The 19,922-nt window shown below is 47.9% G+C and overlaps 1 protein-coding gene across 1 annotated transcript; it reads left to right on the plus strand.

The window, feature by feature from the left end:
- The first annotated feature begins 782 nt into the window (after window positions 1-782).
- On the plus strand, window positions 783-12,400 carry LOC142022442 (vacuolar protein sorting-associated protein 29-like). The gene is made up of 4 exons (XM_075012273.1): window positions 783-853; window positions 8,547-8,738; window positions 10,042-10,277; window positions 11,824-12,400. Exons 1-4 carry the CDS (start codon window positions 851-853, stop codon window positions 11,939-11,941), a joined length of 549 nt encoding a protein of 182 aa, XP_074868374.1. The 5' UTR covers window positions 783-850; the 3' UTR covers window positions 11,942-12,400.
- The last annotated feature ends 7,522 nt before the right edge of the window (window positions 12,401-19,922 follow it).

The raw sequence follows: 19,922 nt of genomic DNA on the forward strand, positions 1-19,922 counted from the left end.
GACCTGAGGGCAGCGGCGAGCCCCTTCAGACAGAAAGGGAACACCTTCCCCAGCCCGCCCCATGGGGAGCACTTGCCGGTAGGAACCTTCCCAGCAGCTCCAGTGGGAGATGCCCGCACAGGGGTCAGCAAAGTGTTGGGGGGGGGGGGTGGAGAAAGGGATGAAATTTCCTGGGGCGGGGCGGGGCGCAGCACACCAGCTGTGGAGTGTCCGGCTCACCCCTCTCATTAAAAACGTGGGAATGTGGTATTGTTTCTCTGTCTGTGTATTCACATTCCTCGCCCCATTCATAAAGTTTTTACCCTCTACAGACTTATTTTCTTGCACGTGCCCAGAGGGGTTTTCTCCCCACGAACACAACCCAAACTTCGGTCTGTTTGGATGACATTAGCCCGGTGTGCGTGTGGCTGGGCGGGGGGCGAGGTGGGAATAACCGCAGGGGGAAAAAGTGGCGCCGGAGGTGAAAAGTTTGCTCGCCCGCCATGAGCAGAACCCCAGCGGGGCTGATGTCTTGCCCCCGCCCTCCGGGACAATGCTGGGTCTGGGCTGCCCGCACGTGCAAGGCAGAAGAAGCCCCGCCCCCCTCCTGGCACCGGCTCGCCAGGAAAAAGCCTGGCTTCCTGCCGCTCTCTAGTGCGGGCACACGGCACCCGCGGCGGCTTCACTTCCCTTCATGCGCATGTGCAGCTGAGTGATTTTTTTTTTTTTGTCCCGTCTCCGAGGCGGGGCTTATAGTCACGTGTTTTACGCTCTGTTCCCTGATTGGCTGGGCGAGCCACTGACATGCACTCGCCCTGTAAGCGTGCCTCCTGACTGGCGCTGCAAGAGGGGGCGAGCGGAGCCGGGCAGGATGGTGAGCGGGCAGGGGCCCCGTCCGGTGGCGGGGTTGTGCGCCTGCGTGGGGTCGGGGCAGCCTGTGCGGTGGGGAGGAGGGAGACCGGCTGAGTTCCAGCCCCTGCCCTGGGGGGTGGGGTGTGCAGGACCCGCGCCCCCCCCCCCCCCCCCGTTTCCAGCCCCTGCCCTGGGAGTGGGGTGTGCAGGACCCGCCCATCCCCCCCGTTTCCAGCCCCTGCCCTGGGAGTGGGGTGTGCAGGACCCGCCCATCCCCCCCGTTTCCAGCCCCTGCCCTGGGGGGTGGGGTGTGCAGGAACCCCTTTTCTCCATTTCCAGCCTCTGCCCAGCAGGGTTCCCTCTAATTCTTTCCATCCATGAGCTGAATAATTTTTTGTTACATGCACTGAGGCATGTGCAGATGTGCCCCACCAATAGAAATACACTCTGCCAGCTGTGAGCACTGGGCTAATCAGCTGGGCAGCACCTGACTCTGCTGGGCAGCTGCCCAAGCCCCTCAGCTTGCAGGGAACTGTGCTGCCTGGTGGTGGTGTGGGCGGATTAGATACAGATCAGAAGAGAGCTGAGTTCTGTCTCTCACTTGCCCTATGTCCTGCTCAGAAGGCAGCCAGCAGGGACAGTGCAGGAAAGCCCAGTTGCTGATCCTCCTTTGTGCTATTATAAAAAGAGAGGTGACTGTCTATCCATCCATCCCACACACGGTGTGTCCAGCACAGCTTTACGTAAGGCTTCACTGACATGCCCACCATGCTCCGGGTTCAGCCTGGCCCCACCCTCAGCCATGTACCGGCTTCAGGAGATCCCCTGCAACCCGTCACAGCAGCCCCAAGGTGGGAGCACCCGTGCGGGCTCTGGAGCCTGGCTGCTGCCCGGCCTTCTCTGCACTCCAAGGTACCCTTTGCTGCCTCCACCTGGAGCAGGACTTGGCCGCTGTGGGCTGGAGCCGGGCTCCTGTGGAGTGGGAGAGGCGGCACAGTACTGCAGCCTCGGGCACCGCGTGACTCCCAGGTGGCACAGCACTGTGGCTCTGGGCCCCTTGTGGCTCCCAGGCGTGGCAGGACCTGGCCGCAGAGAGAAGGTATCCAAACTAATTGCTTGCCCTGTGGAGGGTGTGCAGCCAGGTGCCACGGGAGGATGGTGGGTGCGCATTGCTGTGAAGCCTGCTGGTTGCTGGGGCAGGGCGGCTGGTGAGGGCAGGGGGTAGGAGGCCAGCCCTCAAGATGGCGGCATGCAGTGGACTCAAGCCCAGAGGCGCCTTTTTCATTACCTGTTAAACGTTATTGTTAATGGGATTACAAGGGTGCCTTTTGCAAAAAAAAAAGTTAGAAAAGCAGTACCCCAAAGAAGTACTGGGGCCTGTCTACAGGCACGTTGGCTAGAGCTGCCACAAAGGGGCAGATCCTGCTCTTGTTTACTTATTCACTCAAAACAAACCCCCCAGTCACTTGGGACAGAGCTGCAGGCAGGCCCGTTCGCGACCGTTCCTCTCACCACGTGAAGCCAGTGCTTATTTTCTGTGGCGTGTAATCACTAGGATGTGTGTGATGCTGTAGTTGAAGGCCCTCGCTCTGCAAAGCCATAGGCATGTTCATAGCCTGTCTGTCCTTGGGAACCTTCCTGCAAACTGTTGACTTCCTCCATTGTTTAAAGTTGCAAACAGGCTTTTTAATCCTTTGCAGGATTTGGGCATTGGTTTTAAAATGTTTGTTCACTCCTCTAAGTTCAAAGTTCAGGGGGATTCCTAAGCAGTGATATAGATTAACAGTTCTAAAAGAAACACTTTACTCTTTTGCAAATTAACCTTGTGAGCATAAATTTCCTTTTTTATATACTGAAGTATTGTATTGGTTTAATGCTATTTAATTCCCTCCCCCTGCGGAAGTATAGTTGTCCAGTTTTCTGGAATAGTGTAAACCTGTGAAAGATTAGCTTGAGTTTAAACTGCTACTCTATGGGTGTATTTTCAGATGATTTGTCAGAAAGTAATTGATCCTTATTTGACATTCAAAGGAGAGGGGTTGGGCACTAAAAATAGATGACTGAGAAGTTACAACACATAGCCTTACTTTTGTGTTGAGTAATTGTCTGGAAAACTCCTCAGTATTGTTTTGACCACAGTTGAATAAAGCTGGGTAGTTTTAAATTCTCTCATAACATTCAGTAATGATTCTTTGTAAATTAATTTGATTAATATTATTTTCCCTTTCTGTTGCTTTCTTTGAATTAACATTGTTCAAATTTCACCCTGGTTTTCTCATTCCCCTTGTCTGCAATCAACTTCTTCATTCCAATAAGGCTGGGCACAGAGCAAGTTTACTCATGGCTCTTGCTAACAATGGTGATGGGCAAATGTCAGTGGAGCTTTAAATAGGTAAATAGATGCTGATACATTGTGATTTGTTGTTGTCATAGCATCTTAGGCAGAGAAGTATGATATGCAGAACAATGAAAAAATTCCTTTTCTGGATTTTTTCATTTATCTTGACTTCTTGTTTTCATACACATCCTGCATGTTTAAATTATTCTTTTGCTAGCTTTTGCTTCTTTGCTTTGTAATCATATATATTGCTACAGAGTGGATAAGCATTGGATAATATATGATAGCTCTGGAAAGGTCATAATGCCATTTCAGGTCAAAAACTGTTTCAGGAAAGTTGAATTTAGTCCTTTTGTAATTTTATGTAAATATAGTCTTTTATATAAGTAGGGCTCTTCAAACCACTTAAGTCCCTTTGCTTTTTTCCCCAAAAGAGGAATTTCCAGGAATGTAATACATCATTTTCCATGAAAATTGTCATGCTATGTTTATGTAATATTAAAATGTATAGCAAAAAGCATCAGATGGCAATACAAACTGAAGTCAGATTATTTTACTCTTCCATGATGGCTCCAGGCTTTTTGTTGTTACAGTTATTTTGGCAAGTGGGAACTTGAATATGGTTTAGGAGCAGGTAATTCTGGTTGTCTGTCCATCTATCAGTATGTAGTGGATCAACTTCTGCTCTGACACTCATACACAGCTCCATTGTCTTCAGTGAAGTTGCTTGTCTCTAAAGAAGCATAATTTGGCTAGCGGGTATGTGTATAATTCTGACGAGTATTCTATGCACACATCTCTTGAGTATGGGTTAAAGACCCTAAGGGTTGCCATCCTGTTATATATAGATGGGGAATATGTACTGTAGCCTAAGACAAATATTATGTGTAAATAGTTGAAAGACAAACTTGATACATGAAATGCATGTGGAAGTGCAGAGGGAAACAGTAAAGGTTGAGCCTTCCTAGTCTGACAATCTTTCGTCTGGCAATATTCGTGGTCCCACGTGACTGTAGTTAGCTGGATGTCCACTTACCATGGGTGGAGCCAAGTTTCTCATGGCCCCGTAAAGTTTATTTACAGCCATCAGTCCTGGCTCGCAGTGTTCTGTGCTGTTACTTGCTCTAACTTACCCCTAAACGTCTTCTAAGAGCCCAGTAAGCAGTGGAAATATCCCATGATTCGCCAAATTCTCTCGTTCGGCGCCAGTCTGGTCCCGAGGGTGCCAGACTAGAGAGCTTCAATCTGTATCTTAGTGACCTGGTAGATTGTCATTTTATTATCAAAATCAGTTTTGTTGGAGTGAGAGAGATTCACTGACCAGTGGATTTGATAGAGTTGATTTCTGCTCACTGTATTCACAGAAGTTGGTCAGTGAAGGGACTTGGTAGTCATCCAGGCCATCATTGTTCCCTGCACTACTAGCTGGCCACTTGGAAAAATGTTCACAAAAAGCCAGAAGCCACTGCCTACGCTAAGATAGAGGCTTGTATGTTTTTATTGTTTTCTTAGGGAAAGCCTACACAATTAGGAAGTTGACCCAGATCCTATTCTTGATTCTTAATACAGGATATCAAAACTTAATTGCTTCCCCAAATTCATTCTACTATATTTTTGTGTGCAAGTATATATTAAAAAAAATCCAACTTCGTTTTGCAAATTAGCATTACTCTTCCCTTTCCAGAGGATACAAAAGACTTATTTTAATGAGTTGGTCAGATGTATTGTAACAGCAACGAAGGGTCCTGTGGCACCTTATAGACTAACAGAAAAGTTGTGAGCATGAGCTTTCGTGAGCAAAGACTCACTTCATCAGATGCTGGTCATGGAAATCTGCAGGGCCAGGTATAAATAAGCCAGAGCAAGGCTGGGGATAACAAGGTTAGCTCAGTCAGCAAGGGTGAGGCTTACTACCAGCAGTTGATCTGGAGGTGTGAACACCAAGGGAGAGGAAGCTGCTTCTGTATTTAGCCAGCCATTCACAGCCTTTGTTTAATCCTGAGCTGAGGGTGTCGAATTTGCAGATGAATTGTAGCTCAGCAATTTCTCTTTGGAGTCTGGTCTTGAAACTTTTTTGCTGTAGGATAGCTACTTTTAAGTCTGCTACTGTGTGGCCCGGGAGATTGAAGTGCTCTCCTATGGGTTTTTGTATATTGCCATTTCTGATATCTGATTTGTGTGCGTTTATTCTTTTACATAGACGCTCTCCAGTTTGTCCGATGTATATAGCAGAGGGGCATTGCTGGCACATGATGGCATAAATTATATTGGTAGATGTGCAGCTGAATAAACCCACGGTGGTGTGGCTGATCTGGTTAGGTCCTGTAATGGTGTTGCTGGTGTAGATATGTGGGCAGAGCTGGCAACGAGGTTTGTTTCATGGATGGGTCCCAGAGTTCGAGTGACTGTGGTGCAGTGTATAGTTGCTGGTTAGGATTTGCTTCAGGTTGGCAGGTTGTCTGTGGGCAAGGACTGGTCTGCCTCCCAAGGCCTGTGAAAGTGGAGGATCGTTGTCCAGGATGGGTTGTAAATCCCTGATGATGCGCTGTAGAGGTTTTAGCTGAGGACTGTAGGTGATGGCTAGTGGTGTTCTGTTGGTTTCTCTCTTGGGCTTGTCCTGTAGTAAGAGGCTTTGTGGCACACGTCTGGCTCTGTTGATCTGTTTTTTCACTTCCTCAGGTGGGTATTGCAGTTTCAAGAATGCTTGGTAGAGATCCTGTAGGTGTTTGTCTCTGTCGGAGGGGTTGGAGCAAGTGCGGTTATATCTTAGTGCTTGGCTGTAGACAATGGACCGTGTGGTGTGTCTGGGATGGAAGCTGGAGGCATGAAGGTAGGCGTAGCGGTCAGTGGGTTTACAGTACAGGGTGGTATTGATGTGGCCATCACGTATTAGCACCGTGGTGTCCAGGAAGTGGATCTCCTGCGTGGACTGTTCCAGGTTGATGTTGGGGTGAAAGGTGTTGAAGTCCCGGTGGAATTCCTCCAGAGTCTCCTTCCCATGGGTCCATATGATGAAGATGTCATCAATGTAGCATAAGTAGAGACAGGGCGTTAGTGGACGAGAGCTAAGGAAGCGCTGTTCCAGGTCAGCCATGAAAATATTGGCATATTGAAGGGCCATGCGGGTACCCATACCTGTGCTGCTGATTTGAAGGTATATATCGTTGCCAAATCTGAAATAGTTGTGTGTGAGGATAAAGTTACAGAGCTCAGCCATCAGATGTGCTGTAGCATCATCAGGGATACTGTTCCAGACAGCATGTATTCCATCTTTGTGTGGGATGTTGGTATAGAGAGCCTTTACATCCGTGGTGGCTAAGATAGTGTGTTCTGGTAGGTCATCAATGTATTGCAGTTTTCTCAGGAAGTCAGCGGTGTCTCAGAGATAGCTGGGAGTGCTGGTGGCATAGGATCTGAGGAGAGAGTCCACATAACCAGACAGTCCTTCAGTGAGAGTGCCAATGCCCGAGATGATGGGGTGTCCAGTATTTCCAGGTTTGTGGATCTTGGGTAGTAGGTAGAATAGCCCCGGACGGGGCTCTAGAGGTCTGTTGGTATAAATCTGTTCTTGTGCTTCTGTAGGGAGTGTCCTGAGCAGATGGTGTAGTTTCTTAGTGTATTCCTCAGTGGGATCTGAGGAAAGTAGCCTATAAAATCTGGTATTGGAGAGTTGTCTGGAAGCCTCCTTCTGGTAGTCAGACCTGTTCATGATGACAGTAGCTCCTCCTTTATCTGCCTCTTGGATTATAATGTCCGAGTTGTTTCTGAGGCTGTGGATGGCATTACGTTCCACACGACTGAGGTTGTGAGGCAAACGATGCTGTTTCTCCACAATTTCTGCGTGTGCGCGTTGGCGGAAGCATTCTGTGTATAGGTCCAGACTTATTTCTACCCTCAGGAGGAGTCCACGTGGAGTTATTCTTCTTGTGCTGCTGGGAGGGTGTCTGTCTAATGGTGTACTGGTCAGTGTTATGTTGAAAGTATTCTTTGAGTCTGAGACGGCGAAAGTAGGCTCCCAGATCGCTGCAGAACTGTATTATGTTTGTGTGGGTAGTGGGGCAAAAAGAGAGTCCCCGAGGAAGAGCAGACTCTTCTGCTGAGCTGAGTATGTAGCTGGACGGATTGATGATATTGCTGGCTGAGTTAGTGGTACCACTGCTGTGGCTCTGTGTGGCAGGCAGGAGTTTAGACAGCTTGCAGTCCTTTTTCCTCTGTAGAGTAGTGAAGTGTCTAATGTAAATTACCTGTCTTATTTTAGTAAAGTTCAGTGGTGTGGAAGTTTGTGTTAAAGGTTGGTTTTTTATGAAAGACTCCAGATTTGAGAGCTCTTTGTTGCTGTTTTCCTGTTTGTTGTACAGGATGCTGATTAGGTGGTTCCTCAGTTTCTTCGAGAGTATATGGCATAATGTATTGTAGTATGCTTAAATTACTATACTATTAATAGCCTATAATTAATCGTTAGAAGGGAAGTCATATCTTTATTTGGGACATCGACAAAGTTGTGGAACTAATCGCGCAACTTGGATTTTAACATTAACTAACTAATCAATGGCAAGAACTAATCGAAAAAGCTGGAATTTTATCTGTAGTTCCTGTCAACTTGCTGCTCTTCATGTGTCTCCATATGGAAGAACTAGAAACCATTATATAGGAGCAAAATTGTTTCTAAGTTGATTTAAACGTTCAATTAAGAATCAACTGCAGTTTAGTGAGTTGCTCAGAGTCTTTATGCTGAATAAGCGGTATCCAACCGTAGCCCTTTCCTTTTCCAATTTGGATTAACTTCAGTTGAAATGTCCTTACTCTGCACCACTGCAGACTTGAGCTGTTGGTGTTCTGCAGGCAGGATCAGGGAACAAGTCAGATGGAGCACAAGAGAGCAGTAACCCTTTCCTTGCTGTAATGACTAAAAACAGTACTCTGGGTATCTTCAGAAAGAGTCTCTGCTTTTATTTTATTTTTTTTATTCCTTGCTCTATTACCAGCTTCTCATTCAGTGTTAGCATGTAAAGAAATAGCCTGCACTCCTCATTGTCAGCTGCACAAATGCAAGTACGCTCCAATCCTAGTAATCCCACTGCAGAGTTTGGGATTGAGAAGTTGCAGTGTTTGTAGGGGTCCGATCCTGCTTTGTACATTAGAACAGCCTCTTGTGCTCCAGTAAATCAAACTGATGTTAGTGGCTTGTACATTTGGGGAATCTTCTTTTTCAGACGGTCGAAGCATCATTGGTAGAAATGTAGTTTTGTGTTTAATCCCTCCCTGAGTCTTTTTAGTAATGGACAGTCAAAAGAGGGCAAATGGCTGTTGAATGTTGATTTTATTTGTTGCTATAATAATTTTAAAATATGTCTTCATATCCCTGACGTCTAATAAGTTGGTGTTAGTGTTGGGCGACCTTCACATCCCACATCGATGCAACAGCCTGCCGGCTAAGTTCAAAAAATTGCTGGTTCCGGGCAAGATTCAGCACATCCTCTGCACGGGGAATCTCTGCACCAAGGAGAGCTACGACTACCTTAAGACTCTGGCTGGGGATGTTCATGTTGTCAGAGGGGACTTTGATGAGGTAATGGCCTATCTATATGTTCTGTGTGGGAGGGGGGCAGTGGGGGTGTGTGTGCAGGGGGCAGCATTGGAATGACTTTCTCTAAGCTGTTTAACTTCAGTCTCATTTGACATTCGTCATTCTTGCCTTGGGTAACATACTGGGGACAAGTAACAAATACAGCGTGCTGTGTGATGAAATCAATGGCTTTTAAAAGCTTAGTTCTCCCATACGTAACAAAACTCAAGACACCTGTGCATGTTTGTATAATGCAGCTCATATGACTGTATTTGAGTCATATTTGTATGGAAATAGCTAGACTTCTGGCTTTGTTTTCCCAATGCCAGACTGTAGACACTGATGTTCCTTCTGTTGCAGAGGTTGTGTGATTTTGTGTCTGTGGCGGGGAGAGGGGAATAATACTACAATTGAGCTTGGGAATATGAGATGTTTATCAATAAATGTTAAGCTTTAATTTTACCATGTACCAGAGTTTCTCAGACTTTATATAGTTGGAACCTGTTTTTTTTTTCAGTACCTTTTTTGCAGCCCAAAAATATAAATGCGTATTTAAAAAAAAAAGAGAGAGAGAATAAATTTTCACTGTTTATTCACAATAATACATAGTATAAATCTTGAGATTACTTAAGTGCCTTACTTATTGTTACTGCCTTAATTACATGGGAAAATACAAAATATACCAAATGAATATGATCGCATGCAATAATTTGCATGTTTTCTAAGGACCGATTTTTGGTCCAAGGACTGGTACTGGGCTGGGGACCACACTTTGGGAAACGCTGCCATATACCCAGAATATTTCCTTTGATCATGACAGAAATTTACAGCTTGGAAAAAATACTGCTTGAGTTTGATTTTTTAAGGGTATGTGTTTTGTGTATGTTGACAGCTTGTGTGTTAAGGCTTATAAAGCTTAAATGTCTTGAATTTCAACACTGTCTTTGTTGTCCAACCCTGGACCATTTTCTGCAGCTGTGACAATATTGATACTCCCCAACATGATGAAGATAAATTTGAAGTCTGCCAGGCTTGTTGGTATTTAATGCAAATTTGGAACAACGGAGCAGTACCATGTTTAGTGTTTGTCAGTTTCACTCATTCCCACCAACTTTGGGGTCTCTTCCTTGCACAAGAATGCAGTTGAGACTATCGGGGTAGGGGGCCAAGATGGAATGGATTGTGAATGACAAAGCTGAGAATAAAAATAGTTGTCCATAAGGACATCGCTTACTCATTTCCTGGCTATGAAGTGCCTTTCTATGTGTGAAGGAGTGTAGTAATGTGTGCTGTGTTTTGTTTTCAGAACTTGAATTACCCAGAACAGAAAGTTGTAACGGTTGGGCAGTTTAAAATTGGGTTGATCCATGGCCATCAAGTTATTCCGTGGGGTGACATGGCCAGCCTGGCACTGCTGCAGAGGCAGCTGGATGTGGACATTCTAATTTCAGGGCATACGCATAAATTTGAGGCATTCGAACATGAAAATAAATTCTACATCAACCCAGGATCAGCCACAGGAGCCTACACTGCCTTGGAGATGTGAGTTAAATAAGTCTGGGGAGCTTTGTGGTACCTAACATCATAACATTTGACTACCTCTTTGGTATATATGTAGTGCTGGTGCCCCCATGATGATGGTACCTAGGTATCTGTGGTTGCAAGAAGTTTTAGGTACTGGAACAATATCTTGCCTCTTCTTGAACCATGCGTCAAGGATGGATAGTAACAGAGGGGGAGCCGTGTTAGTCTGTACTCCAACAAAACAAAACAGCAGAAATGTAAGACTAACTAGGTGATTTATTTGGTGATGAGCTTTTGTGGGACAGACCCACTGCCTCAGATCAATTTAGTTTCCAGTACAGACTTACATTAATAAGTACAGAGGACCAAAAAATAGAAAAAATTGTGTCAAGGATGGCTTAGGTTTAGGGAAGAAAATGCTAAAAATGGCAGCTCAGCATTTGTGCATGTGTTTGTAATTGGCTGTTTCCTTTGCATCCTAAAACTGGACTGTTCTGAAAAGCTAAAGCCCTCTATTAGTTGATGTCCAACGGAAGAGGGACAACTGTCCTCTGGTTTTTCTGACATTCCCTTCAGTGATGTATGCCAGAGATGGGCAGATTCAGAGAAGAAGAAGCTGGTGGGGGGGTGGGGGGCATTTCCATGCTAACTAAGGATGTAAAATCCCATTTAATCAGTTAACCTGTTAAACTGGAGAGGTGGGAGAAGTACAAAGGCTAGAGTGGGACCCCCCTCCATCTGCTGCAGATCAGGTCTTCTCCAGCCCGGCCCAAGCCCCTCTGCCTGTGGCTTGCCCAGGGCCACTGTGGATCAGGGCTGCTCCGATTGGGCCGCAGGTCCGCTGCCTGTGACAGGCCCAGCTATAGCAGCTCCCGACCTTGGGTGGATAGAGGGGGCTGCTTCACCACCACCCATTTAGGTTGAGGCTTACCAGATAACTGTTCAGCCATTAACATCCCTAAGGCTAACCTCACTGCCCTGAAATTACCAAGGGCATTTTTGTGGTTGATTTCAAGGATTATTCTTGTGTAACTTCAAAACCCCTCTGCCTGGGATGAATTGTAGCTGCAGTTTCTCCAAGTGTTCTATTTGCCACTCCTCTGTGGCAGAACACACTCGCAATGCAACTTCTAAATCCGATTCCTTGGGACAATTCACACTTTGTCAAAGTTAGGCTACGTCTATGCTGGAAGCGACAGAGTGCACCTACATGCAAAAGCAGATCAACAGCAATCCGCAGTGTAGACAGAGAGCAACCGGACTGCCCTGTCCTCTGGCAGCAGAATGGCTGACCAGAAGCTCTGCAGACAGAGCTGCCTGGTGAACCGGAAGCCCTCTCTGTCAACAGAAGTGGCTACACTTCACTTCTGACGACAGTGTTATATCTGAAAGTTTTGAGGGATAACTGTTGAGACACCAGTAGAGTTCTGTCGACGGAAGTCTCTGTGTAGACACTCCCTGAGTGCTGTTGACAGAATTCTCCAGTGGAGAGACAGCCTTAAAGGCTAATGCTGCCAGTTTTCCAATTGTCAATTATATTAACCAAAATGATTTTTCTTTCCAGAAACATCATTCCTTCGTTTGTACTGATGGATATCCAAGCTTCCACAGTTGTGACTTACGTGTATCAGCTGATAGGGGATGACGTGAAAGTCGAAAGAATTGAGTACAAAAAGCCCTAAAGCAAATTGTCAGTAGCCTCTCATGCTGCTTTTGCTGTTTTTCATTCCTTTTTCCTGTTAAATCAACTAACACAACAGTCGTGGTGCATGCGCTTCACTGCAACACTTTATTGGATAGTTTACACACTACACCAATCAGTTTTTTACTTACTACTACTTGTAAGCTTATTGTAAACAATAATCGTGTAATTGGTTTACAGTATATAACTTCCAAGCATGGGTGTCATGCTCAACTCTCTTCTGTGTATAAAACAGCTAAGTTTGTCAGTGTCACACAGCTGTTAAGTGACTGATCTGAAGTACCTGACTACATTGCAGGAATTTGAGACTGAACGGGTTACATAATTTATTTGCACCTTTAGTATTTAAATAAACACTTATCTTGTGTGTAGTTTGTGTGCCATGAATATCTTTTTTTAAAGGAAATGTTTTGGGCTTAAATTAGAACGGAACTTCTCAAGGTGCTTAAAGACCATCAGGACTATTAAGTAGTCTATTTTTTTTTAATAATGTTTATTCAACCTGCATTTCTAATACCGGTCCCGGTGTAACATGTGACTCGGTCTGAGCAGAGGAATAAGAGACTGACCTCAACATTAAAGCAGAAAGCCTGAAGTTATCCTGTATTATCTTCCTACTGGGTCTATACTGCAGCTAGTAATGTAATTTGTGTCCCTACATTGGCTGTATAGGACAAGTCAGTTCTGTAAAAAGGAAGCCTCCTGTTATACCCCTCTGCTCCCGAAAACCAAACACAAATGTTTCTTGCCCTGTAATTTCTCTTGTCAAGGTTAAATGTCCAGGGTGGCATTATTTCAGGCTGTGCAATCACTGATGTACAACATAGCTAGCCTCTGCTATCACCGAGCTTTTAGCATGGATACTGCCCCTTCTGTGCAGAGAAAGAACTGCAAAGGTGTCCCTGGGAATCCTCCATAAATGTGTTAGTCAACCCCAGAGAGCTATAGCCAGTTTTCCCAGAACTGCTAGGGGAAGTTCATGGAACCTGGCCCCAAATGTCCATGAAAGTTTGGAGGTACTTGGCTATCTCCTTAAATCAGCTCAGTGGTTCTCTGTTATGCCTTCCTTCGTATTAGCTAACCAGAACCCAAAGAGTCCTCGTGTTGTCTGAGTGGAAAGAAATCCCTCTCTACCCTGGTAACTAGTCTGACAAAGTTGTTTTCTCCCCAGTGGGCAGTGCTTATGAGCTATGGGTGGAAGAAAGAGTGCAGAAGCATCCGTTGCATGTTTTACTCCAGGTGGCCCTGGAGAGTCAGGCTGTGCCATTTAAAAACCAGGGCCGTAGAGAAGTTACTTTAATCACTACCTCTTTGTCCTTTTGTGTAATGTTTTCCCCATGCATTGTATGTGGTAGCAGCTGTGATGCTCAATAAATGTAATGAGGTGCATTCCCTGTAACCATCTGCAAAGCCATCTCATTGTCCATCTTCCCATCCATTCACAAACCCTTCTTTTAGCATGATGCCTGCAACACTCAGGCGGCCAGGCACTATGGTCGCTCCCCTGGTCAGCCCATAGATTGGGCAGCCCCACAGTCCCACCCCAGGGATTTGGCAGTCGGGCAACATAGGGGCTGCTCTTCCAGCCCCCTTGCCGTGAACCTCTCCACCCTCCACACCACTTTCCTAAGCACCCCCAACCTCCTGCACTTCCTCACACCTTTGCCCCCCACTCCTACACCTTCCTCAGCCGAAGCCCCTAACTTGAGCCCCCAACACCCCATTCCATGTGTAAATTTCTCACAGCTTCAGTTTCAGCCTTTCTAGTCCCACACCCTCTGGCCTGGCCACGTGTGGTCTGGCCTGGCTTTAGTTAGCTGGATGTCCACTTATCATGGCCAAGGTTCTAGCAGTCCCATAAAGTTTGTTTACAGCCACCAGTCCTGGCTGTGATTGTTCTTTGCTGTAACTTACCCCTCAATGAAGAGCCCAGCAAGCAGTGGAAGTGTTGGTAATGCTGCTAGATAATACTGACCTCCCGTGGTCTGGCAAATTCTCCCGTCCAGCACCAGTCAGGTCCCGAGGGTGCTGGACTAGAGAGGTTCAACCTGTACTGTCATATCACAGTCCCCCCTTAACTTCTTGCCCTGATTCCCTTCCCAATATGGGGCTGTGATAGGACAGTACCTGTAAGAAATTGAAATCACTCTCCCCTCTGCTCCCTCACCAACAGACGCTGGTCCAATCGAAGTCATTATCTTGTCCATCTTGCCTTTCTAATAGCCTGAGACCAACAGGGATACAACTCTAATAGGGGGCATCCTTCCTGGTTTTGGCCTCTGGGTGACAATGTCTGCCCACTTTACTGTGCATAGCTGGTACTGGTGAGCAGGTGCCTCATGGGTGATGGAACTAGCTAAATATAGGGGGCTTGTGCAGCTGCTGTGAACGGAAGCATGGGACCACACTGAGAACAGGAAGTTTTGCTCCTTTGCACATGATGGGTTTGGTCAAGAAGATACTCAGTTGCTCCAGACCTCTGCTCATCATGCATGTGTGTAACTGACCTTGCCCAGCAGTGCTGTCTGGGTAGTGCTGTCAGTGATCAGCAGCAATTTTCTGATGGGGTTACTCACGGGGTGAGGGGTGTGAGGATTTTAAAATCCAGGTTGTGAGTCCCATATTGAAAAATGGATTGAATTCTCTGCAGGAAAATGAAAAGGAATCATAGAATCATAGCGCTGGAAGGGACCTCAGGAGGTCATCTAGTCCAGCCCCCTGCTTCAAGCAGGATCAGCCCCAGCTAAGTCATCCCAGCCAGGACCTTGTCAAGCCGGGACTTAAAAACCTTGAGGGATGGATAATCCACCACCTCTCTAGACAACGCATTCCAGTGCTTCACCACCCGCCTGGAGAAGTAGTTTTTTCTAATATCCAACCTACTCCTCTCCCTCTTCAACTTCAGACCATCACTCCTTGTTCTGCCATCTGACACCACTGAGAACAGTTTCTCACCCTCCTCTTTAGAGCTCCCCTTCAGGAAGTTGAAGGCTGCTATTAAGTCACCCCTAAGTCTTCTGTTCTGTAAACTAAACACACCCAAATCCCTCAGCCTCTCCTCATAGGTCTTGTGCTCTGGCCCCTTAACCATTTTTGTTGCCCTCCGCTGAACCTGCTCCAGCTCTTCCACAATTCAAGTCCTCTCTCTCTCCAGTTTAGCAGTGTGATGTATTTTTCAGGGCCTTGTACTTTAAACTTATTTCCCAGATGATGAGTTTTACTATCATCGCTTCGTCACCATGGCCCCCGCCAAGGCTGGGGGCCTCTGCTTAGGGCCGGGCGCGGGGAGCGGGAGCCATTGTCTGGGCTGCCACTTTGACTCTGCAGTTAAGTCCTCCAGGAATATGTCTGAGCCTGGCCACCGAGGCCCTGATCCTGCTAGGGGGCTGAGCAGCTCTGGGGAAGTACACAGCACTCTCAGCTCCCAGTGCGGGCAATAGGAATGGAGAGTGCTCAGTAGCTGGTGGAACTGGGCCAGGCTGGAGTACAACATGCTCCCTGCTTGTATGTGAACTCTTGTCCACGCAGTCACTGCAGTTGTACAGGAGTGGGGTCTGTGCGCACAAATGGGTAGACCGGGACTGGCTCTTCTGTCCTTCCGTAGCCGGGGTGGATGTGCACAGCGCTGGGGTTTCGCATCCCAAGCAGAGCACCCATCCCAGGGGAAATGCAGGCTGAGTTCCAGGCTCAGCTTTCGGAAAGTCAGGCCCCAGGAATACAGGCTGTTCCTCCTTCCTGCTCCCCTCAGGGCAACCGGATCAGGTGCTGAGACGGGGCATGAGGCAAACGCTGTGTAGTGTGGGACGTTGCTCCGTGTAAAGGGCCCCCAGTCGCAGTGACGGAGGGGCAGCTTATTCATACGTGGCAGAATAATAGTCCTAATGGAAAGCCAGCATGTCTCCAGCTCAGCCAACGTCTGTGTAAGGGAAAGAGACGCTCGGCGCTCCAGCTGCAGCCCTCCACCAGGGCAGTCAGTCGCCACCCCCCAGGGGCACAGCTGCAGACTTCAGCGGCTTGTGTTCCTGGAGAGGTCCCCTGGGCCTAGAAGAGAAAACGTTGCCCCAGCTGGTTACTGGAGCCTGGCAGCAGAGTGAGTTTAAAGGAGGACAAGAGTAAACTGACCAGCCAGTTCCCTGCACAGGACTCCCCTGGCAGGCCAGCAGGCCCTAGCGTTCCCAGCAGCCAAGTGTGCGTAGTCGTGCTGAGCTTTGCTTTGCAATGGCCAAGGGCTCACAAAAAAGTAAGAGACAGAGGCAATCAGTGTGTGGGCTGTAGGGGGTGACATTGTCCATGTACCCCTGCCCCTCCTGCTCTGCCTGCGCCCCACCCCTTCTCTGTCCCTCCCCCTCCAACCTCTGCTCCACCCATGCCTGCAAGGCAGACCCCTCCCACTTCCCGGGAGTGGTGCAACCGAGCAGTACTGCAAGGTAGGAAGCTTGCACTGCTCTCAGGCTGCACTGCTCTGGGGAAGCCCCCCCAACTCATTGGAAGTGGCATAATGCTGATAGTGAGTGCAGGGTGGGGACCAATGCTGGTGGGTGCTTGTGACTCCTGTGCACCTTCATGCATTGCCTATGTCTGAAGAGAAGCAAAAGTTGAAGTACCCTCTGTACAAAGGGGAGGCCAACAAACCATGGCAGGAGAGGGGGAAAGGCAGCTCAGGATGCAGCCCTTGCTGGGGGGAAGAAGGGGCCCAGCTGATTAAACACCCAAGTGAAAGCAGAAGGGAGGGACTGCAATTAATCTATGAGGGCCAGCTGACCTCACAGCTGCCATGCTGACAAGGCTTTTAAAGAGCCCTCCCAGTCAGGGCAAGAGCTGGGGCTGGTGGGGAGGAGGTGAAAGAGGCAAGGAAGTGTTTGAGGTCGGACAAGGAGACCTGCAGCGCTTGAAGAAGATACTGGGGGGAAGGGGGAGTGGCTCCAAGGCGGGGTCCACCACTCCCTGCCCCTGGTGGGACTGAAAGCCCAGACCGTGGGTCGGAGAGGCAGACGGCTCAACCAGCCCAGCCAGGCAGAAGTGGGTGCAGCCTAATCCTCCTGCCCCCCCCAGCCAGAGGGGAAGGCACAAGTCTCTGGCAAGACATAGAGGAGGCATCCCGCCACACTGGGTGTCTGGGGCATCACTGCTGGGAGCTGGGGAAGCATTTACAAACAATGGGGCTGCATTATCCCCCCCACATACCCCCTTTTTGCCTTGAGCTAATCAGGGAGTTCTCTGCAGCATCCTTGTGAGAAGTAATTCCCTCTCATTGTGCACCTGGCCCGCATCACCATAATACTAGAGCCTCTTTCCCCTCTCACAACCCTCCTTGAATGGTTTTTTCGTCCTCCTGAAAGACAATGAGGGGAGGAGCTGTCAATCAGAACCAATCAGCTGAGGGCAGATTTGCATGAGGGGGCTGTTCTCCAGCACTGGGGGTTTAAGAGAGAGCTGGAGGGTCCCAGCCACAGGCCCATTTGCCTTAGGAGTTTAAAATTTAAAAAGGTTCGGCAGGTTTAAAATCTTTGATTGCACACATGTCGTTAACTGAACGGAGTAACACCATCAGTGCCCAGTATGAGATATTCAACTGTTGTTTATATAGTCCTTTCTCATAGATCATAGCAGTAATTGGTTTTTAATTAGTTACTTGTGTCTCTATTTAAGACTAATTGCGCCAGAACACGCCCTCATTAGCAGTCCTTTGATTGTCTAAGTTCAAACACCGGATCCGAATCAGTACCTAGATCTTTAATTAGTTACTTGTGTCTTCAATTTGAGACCGGCTGCACACAATCCCACTCCTATTAGACGTTCTTCTTCTATTATCTTTTAATCTCATGGGTTCGAACACCGGATGGAAATCAACATGCCGGTTAATTGCCTCCTTTCCAGAGAACCACGTTTCCAAGAATTCTCTTCCCTGCCTAGATCTAGCCTGTCCTATTACCTTCACATTACTAAAATCAAACTTGTGGCTGGTGTTATCCTCATGCCCTGGCTCTCAACCACCTGTTTGAACCACTATACAGCACTCCCGCAGTGCCAACAGATTCCATTTTAAGTACACATTTAAAGTTGTTTCATTTTAAATCAGACACTCACATCATTTCCTGTGATTTCGTCCTCTGGGCCCTTTGTCTAAGGAAGTTTCCGCAGAGGCATCACTCTGTTGGCAATGTGGAAATGATGGAAACTCCACAGCACATAACCAGAATACAGGCCTGCCGACGGGGTGAGCGGAGGTGGGGAGGGGAGGCAGCTGCCCCCAGGCCCAGCTTTTCAAAGGGGCCTGCAACTCCAGCCACTGCTGCTGCTACTTTGGCAGTGGTGGCAGCTAAATCTCTGGGCCCCCTTGAAATGCCACAGCAGTGTTGTTCCAGCTGTGTGCAGCTGTGGGAGAGTGGTCTTGGCCCCACCCCTTCTGCTCTTGGCTCCACCCTTCTGGAGGCAGAGTCAGACCCCCTCCTACCTGGCCCCACGGCGGCTCTTGGTGCAGCTGCCAAAACATAAATTTACTTTTGATTTATCCTGAAAGCACCATTCCAGGCTTTGCATGCAATGCACACAAACACTCACCCCCAACAACCCGTATTGTCCGGTCTTGGGGGCAGCTGTGTTAGTCTGTATCTGCAAAACCAACAAGGAGTCTTGTGGCACCTGATAGGCTAATGGGTTTATTTAGGCATTTGCTTTTATGGGCAAAAAACCATGGAGAAAGTGGTTTATGCGCAAATAAATCTGTTAGTCTGTAAGGCGTCCCAGGACTCCCTGTTTTTCCAACCATTCTCCCTTCCAAGCCACTTGGAGTTTCTTGGGTGAAGGCAAGAAAAACACGAGCCGAATGGCTCTTTGCAGCACATTCAAACTGAAAAAACAGAATGTCCAAAACTTTTTTTAAAAAAATGCCTCTGTCTCATGCAGGGAATTTTTTAAAAAAATGATTCTGTGACTTGATTACGAGGCTCCATTTCTGTTCAGACAGTCCCTGGGGGTCAGAGTGTGTTCTGAACAGACATGCGAGAATGGCTTCCGCATTCTATCCCCCTGGGAAAGACACCGGGGAAATACACTAGCAATCAGCTTGACGGGCCACACGGTGTCATCTGCGCTGCACAAATTTACTCTGAGATTTGCTCATGGCTCAGAGCAGGGATGTTGGTTCTTTGTCTACCTCAGGACGCTTGCCTCCTGGGCACCTACACCCCATAGAGCGTCCCGGTGTCAGTCGCCTGGTGGACGATTTGCTAATGGGCAGGGCTGTTGGCTGGGGTAAGGAGCGCATGGAGCAAACAGGACACTACTGGGGTTGTTTGGGGGGTTGTTCTTTTTGCTGAATGGTCTGGGGTAGGAAAAGGGGTCAGCTTCATCCCACCAAGATGGGAGTTTTAGACCCAGGAGAGTGACTGTTGTAATGGAATACGACGCTGCTCCCCACCACAGACAGCGACTGACACAGTCTGAACGCACGGCTCTCCTCTCAGCTCCTGTTTGCTTTCGGTGGGTTTGAATCTATTAAAGTTAAAGCAGCAGCTTTAAAATGCAGAGAAAGACCCTGATCTTTGGACCGGGGGAGCTCTCCTTGAGTTCAGTGGCTGCAGGGTTGGGCCTTATGCAATATGCCTCTGCTGCAACAATGAGTATCTTGGTGCAGGCCGTATCACAAACAGTTTCATTGCAGTGGGATGTGGAGCTCTCAACCACATCCCAGGAGAAAAATAAGTCTCCCTCTAAGTCCCCAGCTACCTTTCTACCTACTTGGCCCTCCCCACCAAATCCAAGTGCCCCTTTAATGGCTTTGTACAGCTCCTAGAGGCGGGAGGAGGGAGGAGCCTGCAGCAGCCAATGAGCAGGGAGCAGATTGCAAGAAGGGGCTGGTCCCCAGCGCTGGGGTTTAAGAGAGAATCGGCGGGTCCCAGGTTCCCAGCCAGAGGTTCATTTGCCTCAGGAAGCCCAGTTCATCTGGATTCCTGCCGTGG

Source organism: Carettochelys insculpta, chromosome 18 (assembly GCF_033958435.1).
Source record: "Carettochelys insculpta isolate YL-2023 chromosome 18, ASM3395843v1, whole genome shotgun sequence".
Lineage (NCBI taxonomy): Eukaryota > Metazoa > Chordata > Testudines > Carettochelyidae > Carettochelys > Carettochelys insculpta.

Coding starts and splice junctions, on each gene's coding strand:
- LOC142022442 (XM_075012273.1), top strand. Junction 8,739..10,041: donor TCAGAGGGGACTTTGATGAG/GTAATGGCCTAT, acceptor TTTTGTTTTCAG/AACTTGAATTACCCAGAACA. Junction 10,278..11,823: donor GCCTACACTGCCTTGGAGAT/GTGAGTTAAATA, acceptor TTTTCTTTCCAG/AAACATCATTCCTTCGTTTG.